The following is a 22,363-nucleotide window of genomic DNA, read 5'->3' as shown; positions in this document are numbered from 1 at the left end:
ATTAAGAGAGTACAATGTTGTAGTCAAAACTGCAGACCTTGTTGAGTTCCGGTTCTGTACTTTTGGATACATTAGTGGACCTCTTTAGACTTTAACCTCCTTATCTGTGTTATGAGGATAAAAATAAAGTCTACTTCATGGGGTTGTGAATATTAAACAAGATAACTTCAGGGATACAGTAACTTTCAGTGGTAGCTATTATTACCACCTATTGGATCAAAAAGCAGAATCCAATTTCCTAATAAACCCACTGGCTAATTTAATATTCTATTATATCTGCTCTAAGTATGACATATTGGAATAGTAAGGCTATTCTTATCCTTTAGGTCCTATTTTTATTTGAGAAAAGTTTCTTGATGGCATATTGAAAAACAAAACAAAACAAAAAAATGGGTAACACCTGTTCTGATGGTGTTATAATGGAAACATCTATTTTTGGTTATTTATGACAAAGGAAGGGAGTATAATGAGAACCAACCTCATTTCTCTTAAATCCCATTTTCTGACCACCCCTTTCTTGAAATACATCCATGGAAATTTTAATATTGACATGGCTTATATCTAAAGTTCTCTTTGTCCAATTGGAAAGTTACTATTAATGCCAGTTGTAGCTGTGTTAAGAGTTCCGATTCATATTAGCATTCATTTCAATGAAGGGAAAATTACCTTTACGTTGCCTCATCTCTTGACTTTCCTATTCCCTTCTGCTTTTTCATAACCTTCCATGCTGTCCAAAGACAGGGACCATGATGATACCACACACCCAGAAAATAATTAGAATCAGGGAACTCAGGTTAAAAAACATACTTGTGGAAGAGGAAGGCCTGGGAAGACTGTTTTTCTGGTCAAAATAAATGTTTATCAGTGTGTAGATTGAGGTACCTTGATGAGTGAAGGGAGGCTCATCATGATTGACAAGTTCAGGTAAAATCTGCCTGTAGAATTCCTACCCACTTAACACTTAACAGTGATTTACTCACATGAAGTCTTCCTAGAGCAGCATGGTACAGGGTGTGCAGATGTATGTGTTGGCACTGGTAGAAAAGTAACTGAGTGTAAGGAAGAGGAAAAGCAGCAAGACAGAAAAATCTAATCAGTGAAGTGAGGCGAGAATTCTAGTCATTTTGATTTGCAATTGTGAATATTAAAATAATTATACTGTGTTCTCCAGTGTTTGCTAAGTTTCCTAAAATGTTTTAAGTTCTCTAGTATTTCTTTAATATTTGCCACCCTCGACAGCAAAAAACTATGAAACAAGATGTGAGGTGGCTATATCAGTAGGCACAATTTATTTTACAAATCAACACAAGAAACTGAAACACAGCACTATCTTCATATCTCATACTCTAGCTTTATTTAAATACTCAGACACTAAAAACTGATGCCAGGACAGTCTATAAATGACAGTTACAAATCAGTTTGTGGACAGGAAGAGCCACATGAAAAGCTTACACGAAGGTAAAAGCCTTTCAAGTGGAAAATGGCACATGAATTAGTTTTATAATAATTGTGGACACAGTATGTTTAGCCTTTGTTTAGTTGACAATTTCGTCAAACATCTTTTAAAATGCACATGCTGAGATAACTGTGGCTACGCCTTAGTTCCTCCTGGGGGATTTGACATTTCTGAAGGTACAAAGACTGTAGATAAAACACCACTGCAGGAACTATATAAAGTTCAGGCTGCTCAGGATAAATTCTATAGAAAAACTACAATTAGCTGAACTATGGCAAAGATCCTTTAACATGTAGCTTTTCTTCATTTCATTGCATCTTTTTTTAAACATCTTTATTGGAGTATAATTGCTTTACAATGATGTGTTAGTTTCTGCTTTATAACAAAGTGAATCAGCTCTACATATACATATATCCCCGTATCTTCATTGCACCTTAATAAGTAGAACTTCACTATTGTAAATGCTATTTATATGCATTTTATTTACATATAAGTTATGATTCTTTTAACTACCCATCTCTAGGGCTATAAAATTTTTCTTTCCTAAAAATCTCCTCTCTCCTACAACTGTTCTGCTTGCCTCTTTGTTTCCTAAAGCCTATATTTCTTCTTTAAAAGGGGGTTTATTTTCCTTTGAGAACAACTGCTGGGAAGCCTGCCTCAGAAAGGGAATAGAAATGTTTCTCCTGTATTTTGAAAAAAAATTTTTCTCCCTAGGAAGATCTGACCAATTATTGAACAGAATCAGTAGGAAATTAGGGCTTGGTAGACAGAGCTTCGGTGGAGAGCACGTATTCTATGAAATGTGGAATCCTGCCACAGTGCCACGCAGGTGTGGAGGCTAGGAGGACACAGTCTTGTGAGTTGTCCAGCTGCCTGCCAGGGTGAGGACTGTCCACGCTGGCACTTGTGCTCCAGCTCTTACTCCTCAGACAGCTGTGGACCTACAGGAGCATCCTGTAAGCATTCCAGCCCAGCATCGCTCTGAAGAGATTCTCTCTCCCCTTCCACAGGATCTTTAGGATTGCAGTCTTCCTGGGAGATTCCTGTTTCAGCCTCCGGCTGCTCTTCATTAACACAGTTAGAATTGACATCAAGTTTGCCATCTGATAAAAAGAAAAAAAAAAAAGTCATTTTGTTCCTACCGTGTGCTGGACACTCTTCTAAGTACTTTACATGTATTCAATCATTTAATCCTCGTAACAACCACGAGGCCAAGTATTATCTCTATTATCATTCTTTTACAAATGGAGAAACTGAGAAGAGAGGGGTTTGTTAACTTGCTCATAGTTGCACAGCTAGGAAAAGAACAGAACTGGCATTTGAACGCAGGCCTTGAAATCAGGATTGCTGACTGGCAAAATCCACATTCGAATACAGTTTTGCCATGAGTTAGCCTGACGTCCTTGGTTAGGTAACTGCCTGTACAAGGCTGTTTCCTTATCCATAAAGTGGGGCATAATAAAGCCTATCCTACATTTGTGGAGAATAAAGGTGTAGAATAGTGTGTGATATGGGCTGATGTCTAACAACCAGGAGTTCCCATTCTACTGATGGTCCTCCCATATGGCTTCTCTAGTACCTGTCAACATAAAGGATATACAAGTTTGGTTCAGAAAACAGGAGAACGCACAGCAGTCAGAAAGCCTGACTATTCTCTTAACAATTTATTTCTAAAAATTTAATTTTGTATGAATTCAGCTTTGCATGAATCATCCATTCCCACTAGTAGTGTTTCTCCACCAGGTGGTAAAGTGGATACAGTCCCTTGAGGGGTGGAGATGGACGTGCTTAGTATCAGAATCACCTGGGCAGTGTTTTCAAACTATCACTCCCCAGAATGTGCTATATATCCTCTGGGTAGTGTGGGCGGTTCTCTTCTCCAATATATGAATCATTGCTCAAGCAACTCACTGTTCCTGATGAAAATGAGTCATATACTTCAGGAGGGAGGGAGAGGAAAAATAATATGGAACTCACTGCCCTCACACTTGTAGATATTTAATTTGTTCAAGTTAATTTGTAATTTATAGATTTACTCTGTAATTTCACCTGAAGTTTCATAGTTAAGAAATTTAAAGGCTTCCGACCTTAAAATTTTTGGGTAGCCATTAGGGGAAATTTAATTATTTTTGTATTCAAAGACCTTAAAATACTTTGTGAGCAAAATATAAGTAACAACTCATTAAGAGTGCATGGTTCTAGGGCAGTCTCATGAGTCATAACGTAGAATGTGGAATAAACAACATTCCTCAGAATTTTTTTTTTAATTTAATTTTATTTATTTATTTTTGGCTGCATTGGGTCGTTGCTGCGTGCGGGCTTTCTCTAGTTGTGGTGAGCGGGGGCTACTCTTTGTTGCAGTGTGTGGGCTTCTCATTGCAGTGGCTTCTCTTGTTGTGGAGCACAGGCTCTAGGTGCACGGGCTCAGTAGTTGTGGTGCGCGGGCTCAGCAGTTGTGGCACACGGGCTCTAGAGCACAGGCTCAGAAGTTGTGGCTCGTGGGCTCTAGAGCACAGGCTCAGTAGTTGTGGCACACGGGCTTAGTTGCTCCGTGGCATGTGGGATCTTCCCGGACCAGGGCACGAACCCGTGTACCCTGCACTGGCAGGCAGATTCCTAACCACTGCGCCACCAGGGAAGTCCCATCCTCAGAATTTTATGTCTTTCATTTTCTAGTGATAGCTAGGCTGACTACAGTCTTGTACATTATCCCAGGGACTCAAAACAGGGATACATTTAAGCGTGATCCTTATGTTGGTTAATCCCAAGCTTCCTTGGTCCCCCGAGAAGACTCAGTTCCTGTGTGTCCTGTTTTAATATCATTGATCCTTCCTTTCCCCACTGACCAACAGTATGATCTTGGTTTTTGTACACTTACTGTTCTCCTCTTCACTCTTTTCTTTGGCAGCCTCCAACTGTTGTTTCTCATAAATGTCCTTGAGATTCTTACAGATTTTCTTATGTGCAAACCAATGTGTTTTCTGGCAGGTTTGATCGCAATATATTACCTGAAGGCAATTGTACGTTTATTTTCAAGAGGTGTAATTGCATAATTTTTCAATTAGGACATTCAACCAAGTACTGTGCTGTAAAAACGTTAATTTCTGTATGCTTTATTTTAAAGGACCTCCTGCTGGTCCAAGGAGGATGAGAAACACATGGAACACAAGTGCCCCAGCCAACCCCAGACATGAGAGAAAAAATAAATGATTGTTGTTTTAAGTAAAATATTTTAGAGTGTTTTTACATGTGGCAATAGTTAATCAATATAGATGGTCACATTTAATTCTCACAACTGTAGCCCGATTTCACACATAAGGAAACTGAGGCTCAGAGAAGTAAGTAATTAAAGGAAATGAAACTGGAGAAGTAGGTTATAGCAGAATATGATAGGTTACAGAAGAATATGCTGAAGAATTTCAACCTTAAAAAACAAGAGGAAATTAACGTAATCTATAGGGTAAAGTGAATGTATAGATGCATGCATGTGGGTGACATTTGTATGTGAGAAGAAGAACCCATTCAGATATGCCCTTTATAAAGATAATTCTGACAGAAGTGGGTAGTAATCCAGAAAGCTTAAAGGTTGGTGACAGTCAGAAGGGAGTTGTAGTTTTACAAGGAAGAGTTAATGAAGAGATTGTAGTTAAAGTCAACATCAGAAGATTTAAGACTGCATATTTAGAATTGTTCCATTGTAGGTTCTCATATCTGCACCAGTCTCAGTCCCCTATGGATAATTTTTCTCTTGTTTTCTCATATTGATTCATTCATTCATATTCTTTCCTTTTTGGGGGTAGTCAGCATAGAAGCTGGGCAGCCTGGGAGTTTGACAGAAGGTAGAGAGGGCACAGAACTACATTTATCCTGTAGTTCTCTTCCAAAATGATTTTAAAATATTAGATGCAATACTTTATATCTAATGGATTAGAATTTATTAGAAAACAGACGTCAACTTTTACATTTACAGAATATTAAAACTCAATTATCAATTTGGATGAAATCTAAACCAGATGTCAATGAACTTAAAAGAACTTCATTCTTACCATTTTGCACACTGAGCATCTTTTACTTGCTCCTTTTTCTCCACAGGTAGTGCAAAATTCAACATCCACAAAACCCATCTGACCAGTGATGGCTTGGGTAAGTACAGAGAATGCAGTGGGATCAGAACCCTATAGTGGGTTAGAAGAGGAGGAAAAAAACCTCTGAAATCACCATCGAAAAACTACAGAGAAGACACGTCAAGAACAAGAGACAAAATTATTAAGGTGAGAGACTGCACAGACTATGACAAAATGATAAATGCCTTTCTGAGTACACCTTTTTCTATACAAAGTACACGGCAGGTAAGTCATGGATCCAAATATTCAGAGAGAAAAAAATTGGCCTTATTCTAGAATAAAAGTATTTTTTCAATTAGGATTATTCAGTAAGCACACAAAGATTTCAGATATATGACAATGAGCTCAGAGTGGAATTTCCTTCTGAGAATTAAGACAATATACATATTTTGAGGGACAATTTATAGGGTACATCACAAATGTTTATCTTAATTCTTAAAAGTTTAGTGCAATTTAAGTGTTTTAAAGACTTTAAACTATTTACTTAATGCTGGTCTGCAATTCTATTTTTTTTTTTTTTTTTTTTTTTTTTTTTTTTGCGGTACGCGGGCTTCTCACTGCTGTGGCCTCTCCCGCTGCGGCGCACAGGCTCCGGACGCGCAGGCTCAGCGGCCATGGCTCACGGGCGCAGCCGCTCCGCGGCACGTGGGATCCTCCCAGACCGGGGCACGAACCCGCGTCCCCTGCATCGGCAGGCGGACTCTCAACCACTTGCGCCACCAGGGAAGCCCTGCAATTCTAATAGTTAAAGATTATCACCTTTTTTACTGAAATGTTCCAAACTCTTAAAACTAAAAAGACATAGATGTGATTGCATTAGGGTATTAAGAAAAACCAAAAATATGAAAATTATCACATGGCTACTGAAAATCAGAATGGCTTGCTAAAGAGGATTTATGAAATTTTTTTACATGGGAAATTATAAGGGCAAGTATTTATCTGCCTGGGATAATGCTAGTAAGACCTATTTGAATGTTTATCTGCCTAGCATAATACTATTAAGACCTATTTAGAGCAATTACAGGGTATCGAGCTGTCTTACCTACTCAAAACAGTTCTTGTTTCTGAGTTTTTCAAATTTGCTTCTTTATTCCCAACTAAATTTTTGCCAGTTTTCATAATTTGAATTTTCATTTGCATTTTCTTCCTAAGTTTATTTGTTTTAATATTATCTTATCAATTTTACACAACAGAGCTTTACAAATACCACCTTGGAACATTGTTTTACACTGTACTCATTTTGAAAACCGCCTTACTCCTCCTGAAAACAAATGATGACTGAGTTTCCTTTCACATTCAAGGGCTGAGAATTCTCTTTTGGAATGAAGATAGTATAACAGTGAGAAAAAAATAGTGAAATAAAACCTCAGATACTAGATATAAGTTAATAATTTCATAAGGAATGAATGTCTATGGCAGTTGTGCTCATAAGAGAACTTGTTAAAAATTCAGATTGATCTATACTTTCTAAATTAGAATCTCTAAGGATGTGGTCCATGTACCTGCATTATTACAGGTAATTCTGAAACATACTAAAAGTTTGAGAATTACTGGTACTTAAATGTTACAATGAACACTTATTAATCTATAAAATTATTCTGCCTCAAAAGTAGAGTATTTGATCAGACAACAGTCTGGCCCACAGAGTATGATATATTCAACAGATTTTACAACAATTACATGTTTTTTTTTTTTGTAAAAGTGACTGAGACATGTTCAAAATCTCCCCCACAATAGGACTTTTGTGGGAGTCAGAAAACAATGACATTCTCACAGATGTAAACGGAGGTAAAACTAAAGGATTTTTTTCTAGAAGTATGGCTGTTAATGTGAACTATTGCTTCAGAAAAAAATTGACGGTACAGTAGAGTAACCACATGAAATCTTTCTTGTCACAGTTGAATGACAAGAATTCTTTCTTGCTGTGCAAAATCTTGTCATCTACTTTGTTAAATAAGAGTCTATTTAGGCACCAGAGCTCCGCCTATAGATGATATTCAGCCTAAAAACGAACAGGATGTTTTATTCAATGTATCCTATAAAATCAGAGACATTAGCTAGCCTTCCAGATGTTAAAATATACACTGTCAATTGAGAAAGCAAAATATCTTTAACAGTATCATCTGTTACAATGCTGGAGCAGCATTTCTTAAGTGTAGCCATGCCTCACACTTCCTGCTGAATTCTGTCACAGGTGGAAGCCAGAGTTCCGCAGTAGGCAGAGGGAATCAAAACCCCTCCATGAGGGCCCAGGCATCAGCACTGTCAGAAAGTACCATAGGGGACCCTTGTGGCAGCCAGCCGTGAGAACCACCATGTCATGGGACAAGCTTAACACTGCTTCAGAGGCTTTTGAACTTGCAGGATACCGGAAGCCATTAGGCAGTAAACAGTGGCTATCTGGGACACTCACAACCACAAGCATTGCAGATAAATAAAGTTTTCCAGAGAGCAGAATATGTAACTCTTAAAGAACAAAAATTTTTAAAGAGAGAAAATTTTCTAAATTGCATTAAATAAATACTATCTTTTTATTGATGGCTCAGATCACTAGGATAAATGTCAATCATACACCATACACTCTAACTACATTATTTTATGATACAGGGTTAAAATGGATTGTTGAGCCTTACATTGACCTGCTTTGACTTTTTAAAAAATACTCCAGGCTGCTATTCTTAGTTTTTCTGTTTTCTCCCTTGAAGGTACAATGTCAGCTACACTTGTTAGTGCTAGAAATATCCCACAGCAGCCACTATTAATTGCTTCTCTGATAGCCATTCCCCCAACTCCTTACTAACAGAAACATAATTTTGTCAGAGCAGCAGTGTTTAGACCAGCCAAAAGCATTTCCCCAGAATACCCATTTCTCCAAAATACTCACTTCCACCTGTGCCACTAAGAGCACAGGTCAGCATGGGTTTCAGGGAGAGCTTATGTTTTCCAGCTACAGACCGATTTCCTTTTCTTGTCTGCCTAGGATAGGAATGTGAGCTTGGAGGAAGAGCATGAGATGCCTTGCAACTCTGAGGTCATAAGCATGTGTATGATAATCTGTATGGCTAAAGAATATCGGGTGGAAAAATAGGAAAGTATTTGGGTCCCCAGTCCATTTCTGAGCTACTGTGCCAGATCTGGTCTGCCTACCTTTGGGCTTCTGAGTATATGAGAATAAATAAACCCTTATCTATTTAATTCATAGTTGGCTGGAGTTTGATATGCATAGCCAAAACACATTCATAATTGATACACCAACCTCATAATTTGCTAACTTTAATCTTCCAAAAGCTTAAACACCAAATAGCCAAGCATATTAAAGAGCAAGGGGAAAGAATCTCTATGTGAAGTCACGGAGAGCTCTCAGGAATAAATCAGTGCATGAACTTCATGAGATCATCTTGTCTGCTTAGGTCTTTCTTCTTCCATGGTTCTGAGTCGGTTAAGTCAATGTATAAAGGAGCACCTGGAACCCATTTTTAGTCCGGATTTTTCAGACTGAGAATGATATAACAGCCTAGAAAAGGCAGAGAAGAACCAACATTGCCAGATGGAGGGAGGAAACCAGGAATGGGAATAGTGTCAGGATCAGTTTCTTGCCTAATAGACAAAGGCTGATAAAGGATTTGATTGAAATGCGTAAAAGCATAACTGGTGTAGATAAGGTAAACTGAAACCTGTTCAAAATAGGGAAGGCAGGGAGTGTCTTTCATACTACTTAAATAAATATATGACAAAAGGGCAGTAAATAATTTAAAGAATAGATAATAAAGTTAAAATTTACTTCCCATAACTGGCAAGTATAAATAGATTTTTTTTAACGTATGGAAAATGTATAAAATCAGAGGCATTAAAATAGAGCATAAGAAGCTGGGACATCCTTTGAGATTGTTTAGCAGGACACACAATGAGCCTTCTCATGACTTATCCTCTCACATCCCCTGACAGGAAACCATCAACGCAGACATTCAATTCCTACTTTCATCTAGTATGGGATTTTGTACTGGTTTTTCACACACTACACCTGAACAAGTGTGGATCTGTACCCACCATTAAGGTTTCACAGAGGCATTAAAAATGTAAGTATCCACTGTAACAATCTATATTCTGACATAAGGATATACTGTTTATTAAACCATGAACCATATAAATGGAAGAAGAGGATTGAGAGAGGGGAAATGGATAAACAGAAACAGTGTTAACAGGCAAACCTATCTTCACGTTTGCTTCTGAAATTTTTCTAAAATAATAAAGAATTAAGTCTTTATTAAATAAATAATGCTAAAGAGAACATGACTTTAATTGTACAAAATATTTAGGTCTTACTCATAGAGTTAACTTAGTTGCGAAGAGCCTTACAATTTCAACAGGAGCAATGCTTCGCACCAGCTGCTGGAGGAGTGTAGCTTCACAGTAAGGAAATTTTCTGATACTTTCTCTAATGATCTTTTCTTGATATATTGGAAAGCCATCAGAAGGTCGGCCTTTTAACAAGCTGAAAGATATTTTTAAAAAAGTAACTAGAGTTACTTTTTAAAGGAGCTGAATTACTAAGCATTTCCTCCCAGCTGAACCCATGAACTTTGAGTAGTTTCTTCTTTGCTGCGTGAGATTTCCATTGGGTCTTCACATCATGAGGATAGACTCAATTCAGATTGCTGCTCTACCTGCACATTAGGCTAGGCCTTATCAGGTTTAGGGGCTCAGAGATGTATTTATAAAAGTAACCCCTGACATAAAACATACTAAACACTATTATCAGATTAGCTAGTTACTTATTACCATGTCAGTTATTTGTACAAAGAATGAAAACTCTCATTGAGTCACACCCTTCTGACTTAGTTCTCTTTTCTTAGTAAAACTATTGGAGAATTTGACCCCCCCAGGGGTCAGAGAACAAGGGTAACACACAGCCCTCCCGGGTACAGAAACAAAGATACATTGAGCACCATTGTGAATCCAGAGCAGCAATTATGGCATAAGCACACCTATCCTCAAATTTGGACTTGGGCTGCTTTCTAGCTGTATGATTTTACACATGATATTTAACCTCTCTAACCTTCAGATTTCTCACCTATAATTGGGGATAACAAAAGCACTGTTGTAAAGAGTATAGAATGGAATAATCAATTTAGTAATGAGTGCCCCTTGTTTCTTACAGATGAAATGTGATGTCAACATTAACATCTGCTGCTAAAATGTTTAACTTTTAAATCCATAATGAGATTTCATATAATGAAACATTATCCATTTGATTGTACTTTATACATGACATGGGAAAAAACAGTACCTTTTGATCAGAGTGTCCAATTTATTCTCTCCGTCTTTTAAGAAGTTGATACATTTCTGAAAGATACAGCTGATATAATGCATTTTCATAGCCAGTACTTCATTCATGTCTCTTTGCTTCATACATTTCTCACAAATCAAATCCATCACCTTGTAGCATTTATTCAGAGCTGCTTCTTCTGCCAGCAGAGGATTCTCATTTATAAGCATCACAATCTAGAAGAAATCCCAGTGAGCTTAGAAATTCCTTGAGAGATTTTCCATGTACAAATTAGGTAGTCAGTTTTGATTACCAAATAAAGTCTTTCTTATGGTCACATATTTACTGTGTTAATTTAAATTAGAATGCAAATTGCCACTGATCAAGTTGTAAAACATACAGAAGGACCCTGACATTATGGAATCTCTTGAATTCTGTGTATCAGTTATAGAGTGATTTGCCGTCCAGCTAAACTAGGGTGTTAGTTGGCCAGTAGTAATCATGGTTTCACTATCTCTGTTAAAAGCACTTTCACTAAAGATAAGCATGGCATATTTGTACACCTTTTATATATAGAATCAACTAACAGAGCAATCACTACTTTTAGTTAACATTACTGAGTGTTAGGATTTCATGGCTAGGAAAACCACAATTCTCATTCATTCTTGTTAATTATAAGGAAATGAAGATTTTTACTGACAAGACGTCTAAAAATAAAAGGTGTATTACTTACTGATTGACTACATTTCTCTTTGGAAATTTTCCTGATATGCTTCTAATCACCAATGCGAATAGGTCAAAGAGGAAAGCAAAAATAGCTTTAAAAAGGGATTCTAAGAGAGTTATCCAATCTGATGCATTATGGGTCCCACACTTCCCATATATGCCCAGATTAAGCCCAAATTTAGTGTAATAAGGAGTATTTTTTTTTCTTTATTGGTTGTGGTAGGCTTTCATAGGACAGCTGTAAAAATCCACAATGAGATACAGTAATGTAAACGTGTGTAACATAGGCACAGCTGTATTCTCAGAGCAGAAGTTCGTTCAGTATTTGTTAACTTACGTGTTACAGCTAAATACCTGTCCCAGGTAATCTTAGGAAACAACAGGTAGCAGATTTCATGAATTAGATCCTTTTCTTTAGACATGAAGATAATTCGTTAACTTAAGTAAAACCCATGCTGAGCTTCCTACTTGAAAATTTAACATATATTAAATGTTCTTGTTAAATTAAGATTTTTTACTTATTTTTGACACTACTAAATTGATATATAACCTAGTATTTCACTTAAAATATAGCACTCAATAACAAATTATTAGACTTCATGAAATAAGTATAATCAGAATCCTTATTGGTAACAAGTTTGCTGAAAACTTTCCCTACCGTAATATATATCATTAATTACCTGTTTATATTTCTGCTGTCAACTGCAATCACTTGAAGCTGTTTGCTCAATATTTTGTATACAGCATTTGTAATCAAAGGATAGGATCTAAACTTACATGTAAGAATTCTTTAAAAAATCCCAAATAGGACCCAGATTAATGATTGATTTTTTGTTTAAGACATTAGACTTTATTTTATAATATACAGCAGTACACACAATAAAAAATGATATATACCCACAGCTCAACAGTGAGCTCACTGAAGCATTTACATAGCTGCACACAAAATAATAATATTTGAATTAGTTTCCTTCCTTTAATCTCTGCAGCATTATAAAATAATAAATTTATTATAAAGGGAATCATTAATTACTGAAGAGGAATAAATAAATTCTGGGCTTAAAAATCATGTTAATAATCAAAAGATAGGATCACTTGCACACATCTGTTTCCTAATCACTTAGAGACTCTGCTAAACTCTATTGTCATTTTTCCTGTGACTCTGTTTTTCTCCATTATAATGTCTGTATTCTGGGCATTAGCACAATTCCCCAAGTCCCTGTTGAAAGCAAACATCCTTATTGCTATAGCAGCCACTTAACCTCCACGCAAATGTATCTGTGTTAGGTACAGTGCAGCAAAAAGGTGCACTGTTGGATCGAGTGTTGTACTGTGCTTATTTTAAAAGGTCTTTGATTTGGTAGAGTGGCTATTAGTTACTTTTTTACAATAAGCCCTATGAAGACCTGTGCCAGCTTGAAAAGGGGTAAAGCAATGAAAACGGGCCAGCACAAAAGCAACTAGGCAGCTTTTATCTAAAGTGTGGATAAAAGAAAGGTTTTCAAGTGAATAGACTACTTATACGTACAAAAAGCAAGGTGTGGTCTGAAGGAAGGTACTATAATCATAGAATAGTCTCTCTTATAAGACCAAGTGCTCTAAAAAATATAATGTAGGCTATTTTAGTTTATATACCTTTACAATTCATCTGTATAAATATACTCCTAATCAAATTTTCTCAAAATATGTGCCTTTAAAGATAATTGGAGGTACAATAATTCTTAGGATATTTAACCCTGAGAAACTAGGTTCTGTGCAAACATCAAAAATTACTCCATAGACTCAATTATCACAATAATTGAGATTACTGCAATCTCAAAGGGTGGACACAGATATAAGACACAGTGAATCAGATACATACAGGAAACTTCTTCAAATCAATCAAACCCAGAATATTCTGTAATGCTCAGGCTAGAGGGGGAATGACAAGGGCCTTGTAAAACCACACACGTTCTCTACATTGAGAAATACTGTATCCCTGGGAAAAATCCTGTCTTCCCACTCCAGCTAGCTCCACTCCTAGTAGAAGAAGTGCCACGGAGAGGGACTGTTTACAGGAGTCCTCTCTTTCCTGTGTGTGCTGGGAGGGAAAGAAAGACTGAAACAGAAGAGGCTAAATATTTTTTAGAGGTTAAATTCTAAGTCCTATAAAATCTCCAGTAGAAACACAAACACTTGATTCATGACTGAATTTCCTTTTTGCCCGATGAGGGTCATCAGTGTTGCCCCTAGCGGTTCTTTCAGAATGTTAAGTAAAACATTTGAGTTTTGAAAAATAAAAACAGAATAGATACCACTTGTCTGTTGTATGGGAAAGGATCTGCTAGTCTGTCATCTCTCTAGATGGTCCAGAAAATTAATTTGGGTGAAGGGCCACACGAAAGGTATTTTTTGATTTGTTTGTTCCTCGAGCTTCAAAGACCATATGCAAAGGGATGTAGCAATAAAGTAATAAGATTATACACAATTTGGAACTTGAGTGTTAGTTTTCAAAAGAGTTACTTTATGAGAGCTGTCCACTTATTTTAATGACAATCAGTATATTCCAGATTCTTTTGTAAAAGACAAAGGAAATCTATTTCACTACATTAATACTTTGTATTAAGGGAAAACTTCAATTTTTGACCCAACATACTGTCTTGCTCACCAAACAGCTCTGAATTACTATCAAATCTATACATTATGAATGAAGACATATGGTAGACACTGAAGTTTGAAAAAGGACAGCATCATTGTAGCACACATGGAGTTTTATGTGATGACTCCCTGAAAAAATAATATTCATTTGGATCAATTAAAAAAAAACAATCAGTTTATAAACAAACAAAAAGGTCATATATAAAACATGAAGAAAATAGCAGTGGAAATAGTTCACAATAGCCCTTGAAGCTTCCCAGTTAAGCCATTTGAACTTCCGGGTTGGTCTACTACGTTTGAAAATCTGTGTGATTTGACTATTTACTAGAAAAAAGTATATCACTTAAATGCATCAAATACGTACTTGCATGAAAAAAAAATGTGTTCATTATTACATTTCAGAATATTTCCTGGAAGGATAATTAGCATAGTAGATGCTGTTGGTTTCCCACCCAGATTCTCTTTACCAGGCCTGTGTACCAGGTCCCTGCTGCTGGATTGTTGGCTGCTGTGGGCTCGGAGCTGCTTCCTTCCTCAGGGAACTTCCTTCATCCAGACAGCCACCTCACTTGGCACTATCTGGGAAGCTGTCCTTTCCCTCTGGGGACAGACCTCAGCCAATGACAGACTGACATATGAAAGCCTGGCTCCCTTGCCTCTCTGAAGCCATTAATGGTCCGGAGCTCACTGTGAGATGAGGTGGAAGCTAGGCTTCGGCTGAACCCATCTCTTTGCCTAGCTTTTCCTCTTGCTCTAGGCTGTGTCCCTCACTCTCTTCTAGATTTTTAAACGACAGCACTCCTTCACTGTATCAAGTGAACAAGAGAGCCTGTCACAAGCTTTACATCAACAAAAAGCAGCCCAAGATAATTATGATACTATGTACTAAGAACTGTTTAAATTCTGAAGCAATATTTGAATAGAAAGCAAATACAGTAGATGCTGCAGTACCTTGACAGGATGAAGATTTGTTGTGGTGATAATTTTGTGCAGTGGGCTTGCCAACTTTGGGGGCAGCCTTGGCTCTTTATCCAGTCCCTGGGGTTTAGTGTAATAATCCAGTTTCTCTCGAGGAAAGAAATTGTTGATTATAGTCACACAATCATGTTGACCTTTTAATAGAAAAATAGGAAATATATAATTTCATTATTCAAAATAAGACATTTTCCATTTTTTTATTATGTTATTCTGTTTTCTGACGTAAACATGCATCAACATCTTTAATTTGTAGGAAGGGAGAGTAGAGGGGGAGGAGGAGAGGTAAAATGTCCTGGGGAACATCTATAAGCATGCTTTGTGATCAAGAAATAATCTCCTTTTTTTTTTTTTTTTTGCGGTACGTGGGCCTCTCACTGTTGTGGCCTCCCCCGTTGCGGAGCACAGGCTCCGGACGCGCAGGCTCAGGGGCCATGGCTCACGGGCCCAGCCGCTCCGCGGCATGTGGGATCTTCCCGGACCGGGACACGAACCCGTGTCCCCTGCATCGGCAGGCGGACTCTCAACCACTGCACCACCAGGGAGGCCCAAGAAATAATCTCCTTTTAAAGACACAGAATTCACAATACATGAGAAGATTATGTGGATAACAAAAAAAAAAAAAAAGCAACGTTCAACTTAAAATTGACCCTAAATGTTTAATAAAAGTTGCTTGTAATTTAAATGTCTCTTCTTCCACCCCTACACAAATGATGTTCATTCTTCCCTAATCACATCTGGCTTTCTTTACACAGAATTTAAATTTATTCTGTATAAAGTTATTAATTATCATTATAATTACTGTTCATATTGTTAAGCTAATCTCTTCCCCCCTTGAATTTGAGAAAAGCTTGGCCTCTTTGTGAAATGAATTAGAGAAAAAGCTTTTGCCCCCGTAAGCCTGGAATCCACATTACGGCTCCTCATAGATCCCTGTGCCACTTCTCTAAGCCATCTCCAGAGGTAAAAATTGTTCTAGGAAAGCAAAACCTTCCCTGGCGAAGCTGGTGGCCTGTGTTTTCCTGCTGCCTTCCCCTCCCTGGCTCCCTCTCCACTACTTCTCTGGAGCAAGAAAGTGGCCACTCTGGACAAGCAGGCTGTGCCTTCAGGGCACATTTGCAGGTGCAGACTCTTTCAGAATCTCCGGAGGACAGGCTTCTTCCTCCGCTCTGCCTGATGAGGGCTGAGGGACCAGCGGCAGAGAGTCCTGGGGAGCCGGCCCAGACGCAGGGGCTCCCAGAGAGGGGTCCACCCTGGGCGGCTCTTGTGGCCCCTGCCCACTTGTACATGGTCCAGGGAGCATCTGCTTGATCCTGCCAACAACAGGTGACCTGTGGGGGGATTGCATTGTGGGCCAGGTGGACCCTTGAGGTTGGCCAAGGGCTCAGCCTGCCTAAGAGTTCAAGGAGAACCCAAGAGTGGACTGGCTTCCCGCTGTGTCTCAGCAGATGACAAAATATCTCCTGGTTTGTTGACCCTAAGACCACAGGTATAGAGAGATGGCACTTCCCTTCCCTGCTCCACGACCCTGTCGGCTTTACCTGACTGCCTAGGAGATGCAGACCCAAGGGGATCCAATCTCGAAAGACTCTGCAATGCCTCCAGCAAAGGGCTTCTTCCGCGGAACGTGTTCTGACAACTACAACCACACCACAACCAAACCATAACCACAACCACCAAAGAAGAAAACTTAAATGAAGCAGATCAACTACAGTATGTAAAGAGACTTTCATGGACCACAGAAAGATTCTATTCCTAAAAGTTAATAGACAAACTGAAAGAGGTAATCCTGGTTACTACTGAGAACTAAAATAGTAATGTAGAAGATGAAGGGGATGAAATATCTCAAAACAGAGAAAAACTAGGATATAGAAATCATTATGAAAGCGATGAGAGAGCTGAAAAACATCCAGGAAAAGAAAGAAATGGATGGAGAATTAATAATTAAACAAATGATAAAAGAACACATCCATGATATGAAGGGAAATTTTAGTAGTGATCACAGTATCATTTTTGGTATTTGATGTTATTCTTAAATGCTGAAACACCAGTTTCTTTTTCTTTTTCTTTTCTTTTTTTAAAACCAGACATCTCCATTGTATATATCTTGAGAAGTCAAACAGTAACAGGAAATATTAAAAATATGAAGTGTTCTGTTTAGAAAATGATCATTTCTACCTACCTAATCTTCAAGAAGGGAGAAACGTGACAATCAAGCAAATATACTACAAGCAGGATGCAAACATGACAGCACCCAAAGTAACACAGATAATGGTGGGCAGGAATTTACAACTGTACATGAAGAAACTAAAGACGATGAAGACAAATTGCACTGCTTTCTAAAACACATCCAGCTTCAATAAAAAGATAGAGGTTCCTGTTTAAAAACCAAAAAAGGTGCTCTAAAATAGCTTCTAGAGACTTCCCTGGTGGTGCAGTGATTAAGAATCCACCTACCAATGCAGGGGACTCGGGTTCGAGTCCTGGTCTGGGAAGATCCAACATGCCGCAGAGCAACTAAATGCGTGCACCACAGCTGCTGAGCCTGTGCCCTAGAGCCCATGAGCCACAACTACTGAGCACACGTGCCACAACTACTGAAGCCCGCACGCCTAGAACCCGTGCTCCGCGACGAGAGGCCACCACAGTGAGAAGGCCGCGCTCCACAATGAAGAGTAGCCCCCGCTCACCACAACTAGAGACAGTCTGTGTGCAGCAACGAAGACCCAACGCAGCCAAAAATAAATTAATTAATTAATTTAAAAAATTAAAATAAAAAACAAAATAGCTTCTAAATATCAAAATAGACATAGGATTGAAGGTAAAGGGATCAGAGGAGAATATAGACTTAGCTTGTAACTACATCTTCTCATCAGTCCCCCAACTAGTATACTCAGAAAAAGCCATGTTAGCAGTTGGAAATATTTGTACATAAAATACTGGCTACCTAACAATGACACTGTCGTAGGACTAGAGGTTTCTTAAAATTACACCTTTGTGAGAAGGAAAAAAATAATATTACTTTACTTTTTTCCAACATTAATCTTTCTCATTTTAGGTAGTACTTAGGTAATTTTGATATTTTATTTTTAAAAATCTGCCAATAATTTATATTAGAGTGATATACATATATATTTAAAGTTTATCTTTATAAATTTTTACTTAATTTATATTTAAATTTTATAATTGAAACTATTAAATATTTAGTTTTATGAGTTTTTAATTTATGAATTGTGAATACCTACAAATAAAATAGTACTATTAATATAGAAAATAAATGCTGGGGGTGGGGGCTGGGTGGGGACCAGTGCATCATTTTGTGCCATTATTACTATGACTGGACTTGAGTCTTCTAGATTGAATGGGCTCACTGAGTCAGCCCTCAGCAGGATTAATGAGAACATACACACAACCAGTCACATGCTAGTACAATTTTTTACTTTCAAGGATAAACTGAAATTGAAATACAGTTCCAGACTAAGAAAGGAAAAGTTGACAAAGAAAAATAAATCACATTCTCACTTACAAAACCAGGATTTAGAAAACTGTGGAGTAACTTCTACATATGATTGAGAGAATAGAACAGTGATATAAGAATCATGAAACTAGCCAACATATGACTCGCATTTCAGAGAAAAAGAGAGTTTTGGTTATGATGGGTTTCAAACAATATACAACCTATGTACCATCTGAGAATGTCCTGTAACCAAACCCTAAATGAGAACAGAGATCTCAAGATGCAGCAAGGAGAAAAGAGAGGAGAGAGTGAAGAACAAGAGCCCTTGGCAGCAGAGATAGTTAATCCCAATGGGTGGAGACAGCATGATGGAGAAATTATACTGTAGATGGTGAGGACTGCTGAAGGAGAAAGAACACACAATGAATGACACTCTAATGACATATTGGCACCAAACATTCTAGACTTTCTCAGGCAAGTCCACAGCTAGTTGTAGTGGTGGAGGAGGAAAGGAAAGGCCTGTTGCCTGACAAGGCAAACACAGAGAATGTGGAGAAATAAATGAGTTATAAGGATTTCATCTCGTTGGGGTTGCTAAATGGGCAAATGCAAAACCTTAAGGGTAGGGCACAGGGTATAGTTTTGCTCTTGTTTCTAGATAGTAACTGAGAAATATGGGTTTAACTGGGAGCATTGTGAATAGGAGAGTACGCACTGGTAGAATATAAAAGCATTCTTGATCTTTCAAGTTAATAAAAGGAGAAAGAAAATTTACTCTAACAAGACCAGGCCAATCACATTAAGGACACACACACACACACACACACACACACACACACGGACTTCCATGGTGTACTGGTAAGTGAAGAAAACAAGTTGCAAGGAATATATTTGTATGACCTTATTTTTAAAAGATGAAAAAATCTTGCACGTGTGTGAGTACAAATACATATTGATCTGCTTGAGGGGAATGAAAGTGGGAGAATGAGTTTTTAGTAAGACTAACTATAAGGAAAATATAATGTCAACTTGAAAGGGTACAATGTAATTTTCTGTCTATGAAATTAGTCTAAATAGATTAAAATGGAATGAAAACACTACCCTCACTTTAGGATGGAATTGTGGACAGGTGTACATTAGACTTTTATTAACGTAGTATTGATAGTATTAAGAAAACAGAGAAAAAGAAAAGCATTGTATTAATGGTTGAAAGTGCAGGCTCCTCCACTTCCAGCCCTGTGATCTGGGGAAAGTTACTTAACCTCTATGTAAGCTCTATTTTGTTACATTGTGGACATAAGGAAAACTTGTAGAGTTAAAGAGAACTTCAGATCATCCAATTCCCTGGCTTCTTTGTACATATTACATATCAGAAAACTGAGGATCTGGAGGTGAAGGGATTTGCCTGTGATCTTGTAACTAATTAGGAGCAGATATGAACTAAAATACGAGTCTCATGATTCCTAGTTTAGTGTTCTTTTCTTACTAAACTGACACCCTCAAAATTAGCTGAGGGCTGAGGTGGTAGCAACCAGGGAGCCCCTAACTGTGGGAGATAAATATTTCTCTGAAGTTTGCACGGCAAAGCCATACCTTTTTCAAATCCTCCTGAATTGAAGTAAAATAAAACAAGAATATTTGTTCTCAAAGAGCTGTCATAAAGTGACTCAGTGACTGTTTTGACTTAATCAACAGTACTTACTATTAGTAGTTTTAAGTAATATAATAATAAAATTTAACACCATATACAGTTACTGTCCCCCATATCTGAGTAATTCCCACTGTATCTTGGCTTACATGTAATTTCTCTCTTGAAATTCCCTTGGAATGGGAGAGAAGATCCCCCTCTTTGATGTATTTTATGGAACCCTTAAGTCACCCATTGGAATACATTTTCACACAGTCATTGCCTTTATTCTCTTAGTGCCATGAATGCAGGAACACCCTCTGTCTTGTTCACCAAAGCATCTAGAGTGATGCTTGGTCTACAGGTTGTGAACGTTAAGTATCTGTTTAATGAATCATTAGGCCTCACAGAGCTACTTACTACATTCCCAATAAATCAGATATTTCTATCATTGCTTTTCTATCAATGGACTCTTCTAACTGCCAACTCATTGGGACCAAAATACCAAACATCAAATATTCATTCCCACTGTCTTCTAAACCCCTTATATTATATCAAATAACAGGATTAACACACCAAGAAATATTGGGCACACGCAATAAATATTTGTGGTTGATGAGGATGATAATGAAACAGCTGTATATTGTATTATCATTAATGCTCCTTCCTAATCATTGTTGTAATTATTATAAACAGCAATAACTGATGGCATTTATTGAGAGCTACATAAAGTGCTATGTAAAGCTCTTTAGGTCCATCATCTCATTTAATCCTTTCAGTAACCATGTAAACATTTTGCAATGGGGAAACTGAAGATCAGAATCAATAAGTAACTAGCTGCTAAGTGGTACAGCCAGAATTTCAACCCAGGATCACTGACTCCACAGTTCCTGTTCTTAAACATTAGGTTAAACTACTTCCTTAGAGGACTAAAATATTCTCATTCAAGCATTTGACTGCAACAAAAAGGCCTCACCACACTCTGTATTTCAGAGTGGAGATTCAAAATAGCTTGTTCATGTTATCCAGAGTGTCATTAGGTGTTTCATTAAGTTAGACAAAACTGTAAACATTTGCTTTTCTAAAACTAAACATGACAGTATTTACACTCTGAGAAGCAAAGCGATATTTTTTTCCATGGGGGAAATTCTGGGTATAAGCTAATGTAAAACTGCCATAAAAACTCACCCACAAAGGCTGCCATCTGAGCTGCTGTTCTTCCTACAGAGTTGACAACATCTGTCTCGGCACCAGCTTCCAATATTACCCACGTGATGTCTTTATTACCTAGAGTTAAAAAGAAACATATTTGTTAAAATTAAGGACTGCACAATTCAAGTATTCCCTTTTAAATAATCTGTACCCTTTTTTTTCTGCTGAGTTTTAGGTTTCTATTTTGTGGATATTTTCATTTTTTCCAAAATATAAATCATAACTATAGCAAAAAGTAAAATGCTATAGAACCCGCATAGAAATTAACCTTATTTTCTAGAAAACACATCAAGCGATACAAAAATGGTATGGAATTGAATATAACTTTTTTTTTAACAAGACAAAGTATGTTTTTCCTATGATAATACTTAGTATTAAAAAAAGAATAATGCTTGGTATAAAGTCAAAACAAAAAATAAAAAACAAAGACAGAAAAAATAAAATGAATAAAAGTCTCCCCTTAATGTCTACTAACTCATCCCATCCTTCACACCTACAGGCCCTGAGATAACTACTGACAGTTGAGGATCTATCTTTTTACACTTTGTCCTATCTACAAATTCACAGTGATTCTATTTGTGTTCTTTCACTAAAGGAATCATTACAGATAATCTGCTATTATAAACTATACTCAGTGGACGGCATTTCCCATTACTTTTTGCAAGCTTGAACTATGATTTCCTTAGGAACAGTTCCTGGAAAACACTGTAGGATCAAAGGTTATGCATATTTTAAATGCATTTTACCAGGCTGCCTTCCAGCAAGGTTGGGCTGATGTACAGTCCCCAAAACAGTGCACAAAAGTTCCTATGCCAAGACTGGGCATCATCATTCCTCCTTAACCTTTGCCAATATGTTTAAGTGAAAGGTTATCATTTGT

General features: G+C 37.5%; 1 protein-coding gene across 1 annotated transcript in view; it reads right to left on the bottom strand.

Annotated features, from left to right (window-relative positions):
* Positions 1-1,331: 1,331 nt before the first annotated feature.
* The window catches only part of ANKMY2 (ankyrin repeat and MYND domain containing 2), a 35,194-nt gene continuing 14,162 nt past the window's right edge, over positions 1,332-22,363 (bottom strand). The window contains exons 4-10 of the mRNA XM_082633142.1: positions 21,460-21,558; positions 15,164-15,324; positions 10,871-11,085; positions 9,940-10,075; positions 5,506-5,634; positions 4,338-4,467; positions 1,332-2,562 (exon numbers count right to left, since the gene is read on the bottom strand). Of these exons, the coding sequence (XP_082489268.1) occupies positions 2,378-2,562; positions 4,338-4,467; positions 5,506-5,634; positions 9,940-10,075; positions 10,871-11,085; positions 15,164-15,324; positions 21,460-21,558 (1,055 nt within the window). The 3' untranslated portion in view covers positions 1,332-2,377. The remainder of the gene's footprint in view (positions 2,563-4,337; positions 4,468-5,505; positions 5,635-9,939; positions 10,076-10,870; positions 11,086-15,163; positions 15,325-21,459; positions 21,559-22,363) is intronic.

This window comes from Mesoplodon mirus, assembly GCF_964341445.2.
Source record: "Mesoplodon mirus genome assembly, chromosome: 9".
NCBI classification, from domain to species: Eukaryota; Metazoa; Chordata; class Mammalia; order Artiodactyla; family Ziphiidae; genus Mesoplodon; species Mesoplodon mirus.
The sequence above is the reverse complement of the archived record's forward strand: the minus strand, read 5'-3'. Positions and strand labels throughout refer to the sequence as shown.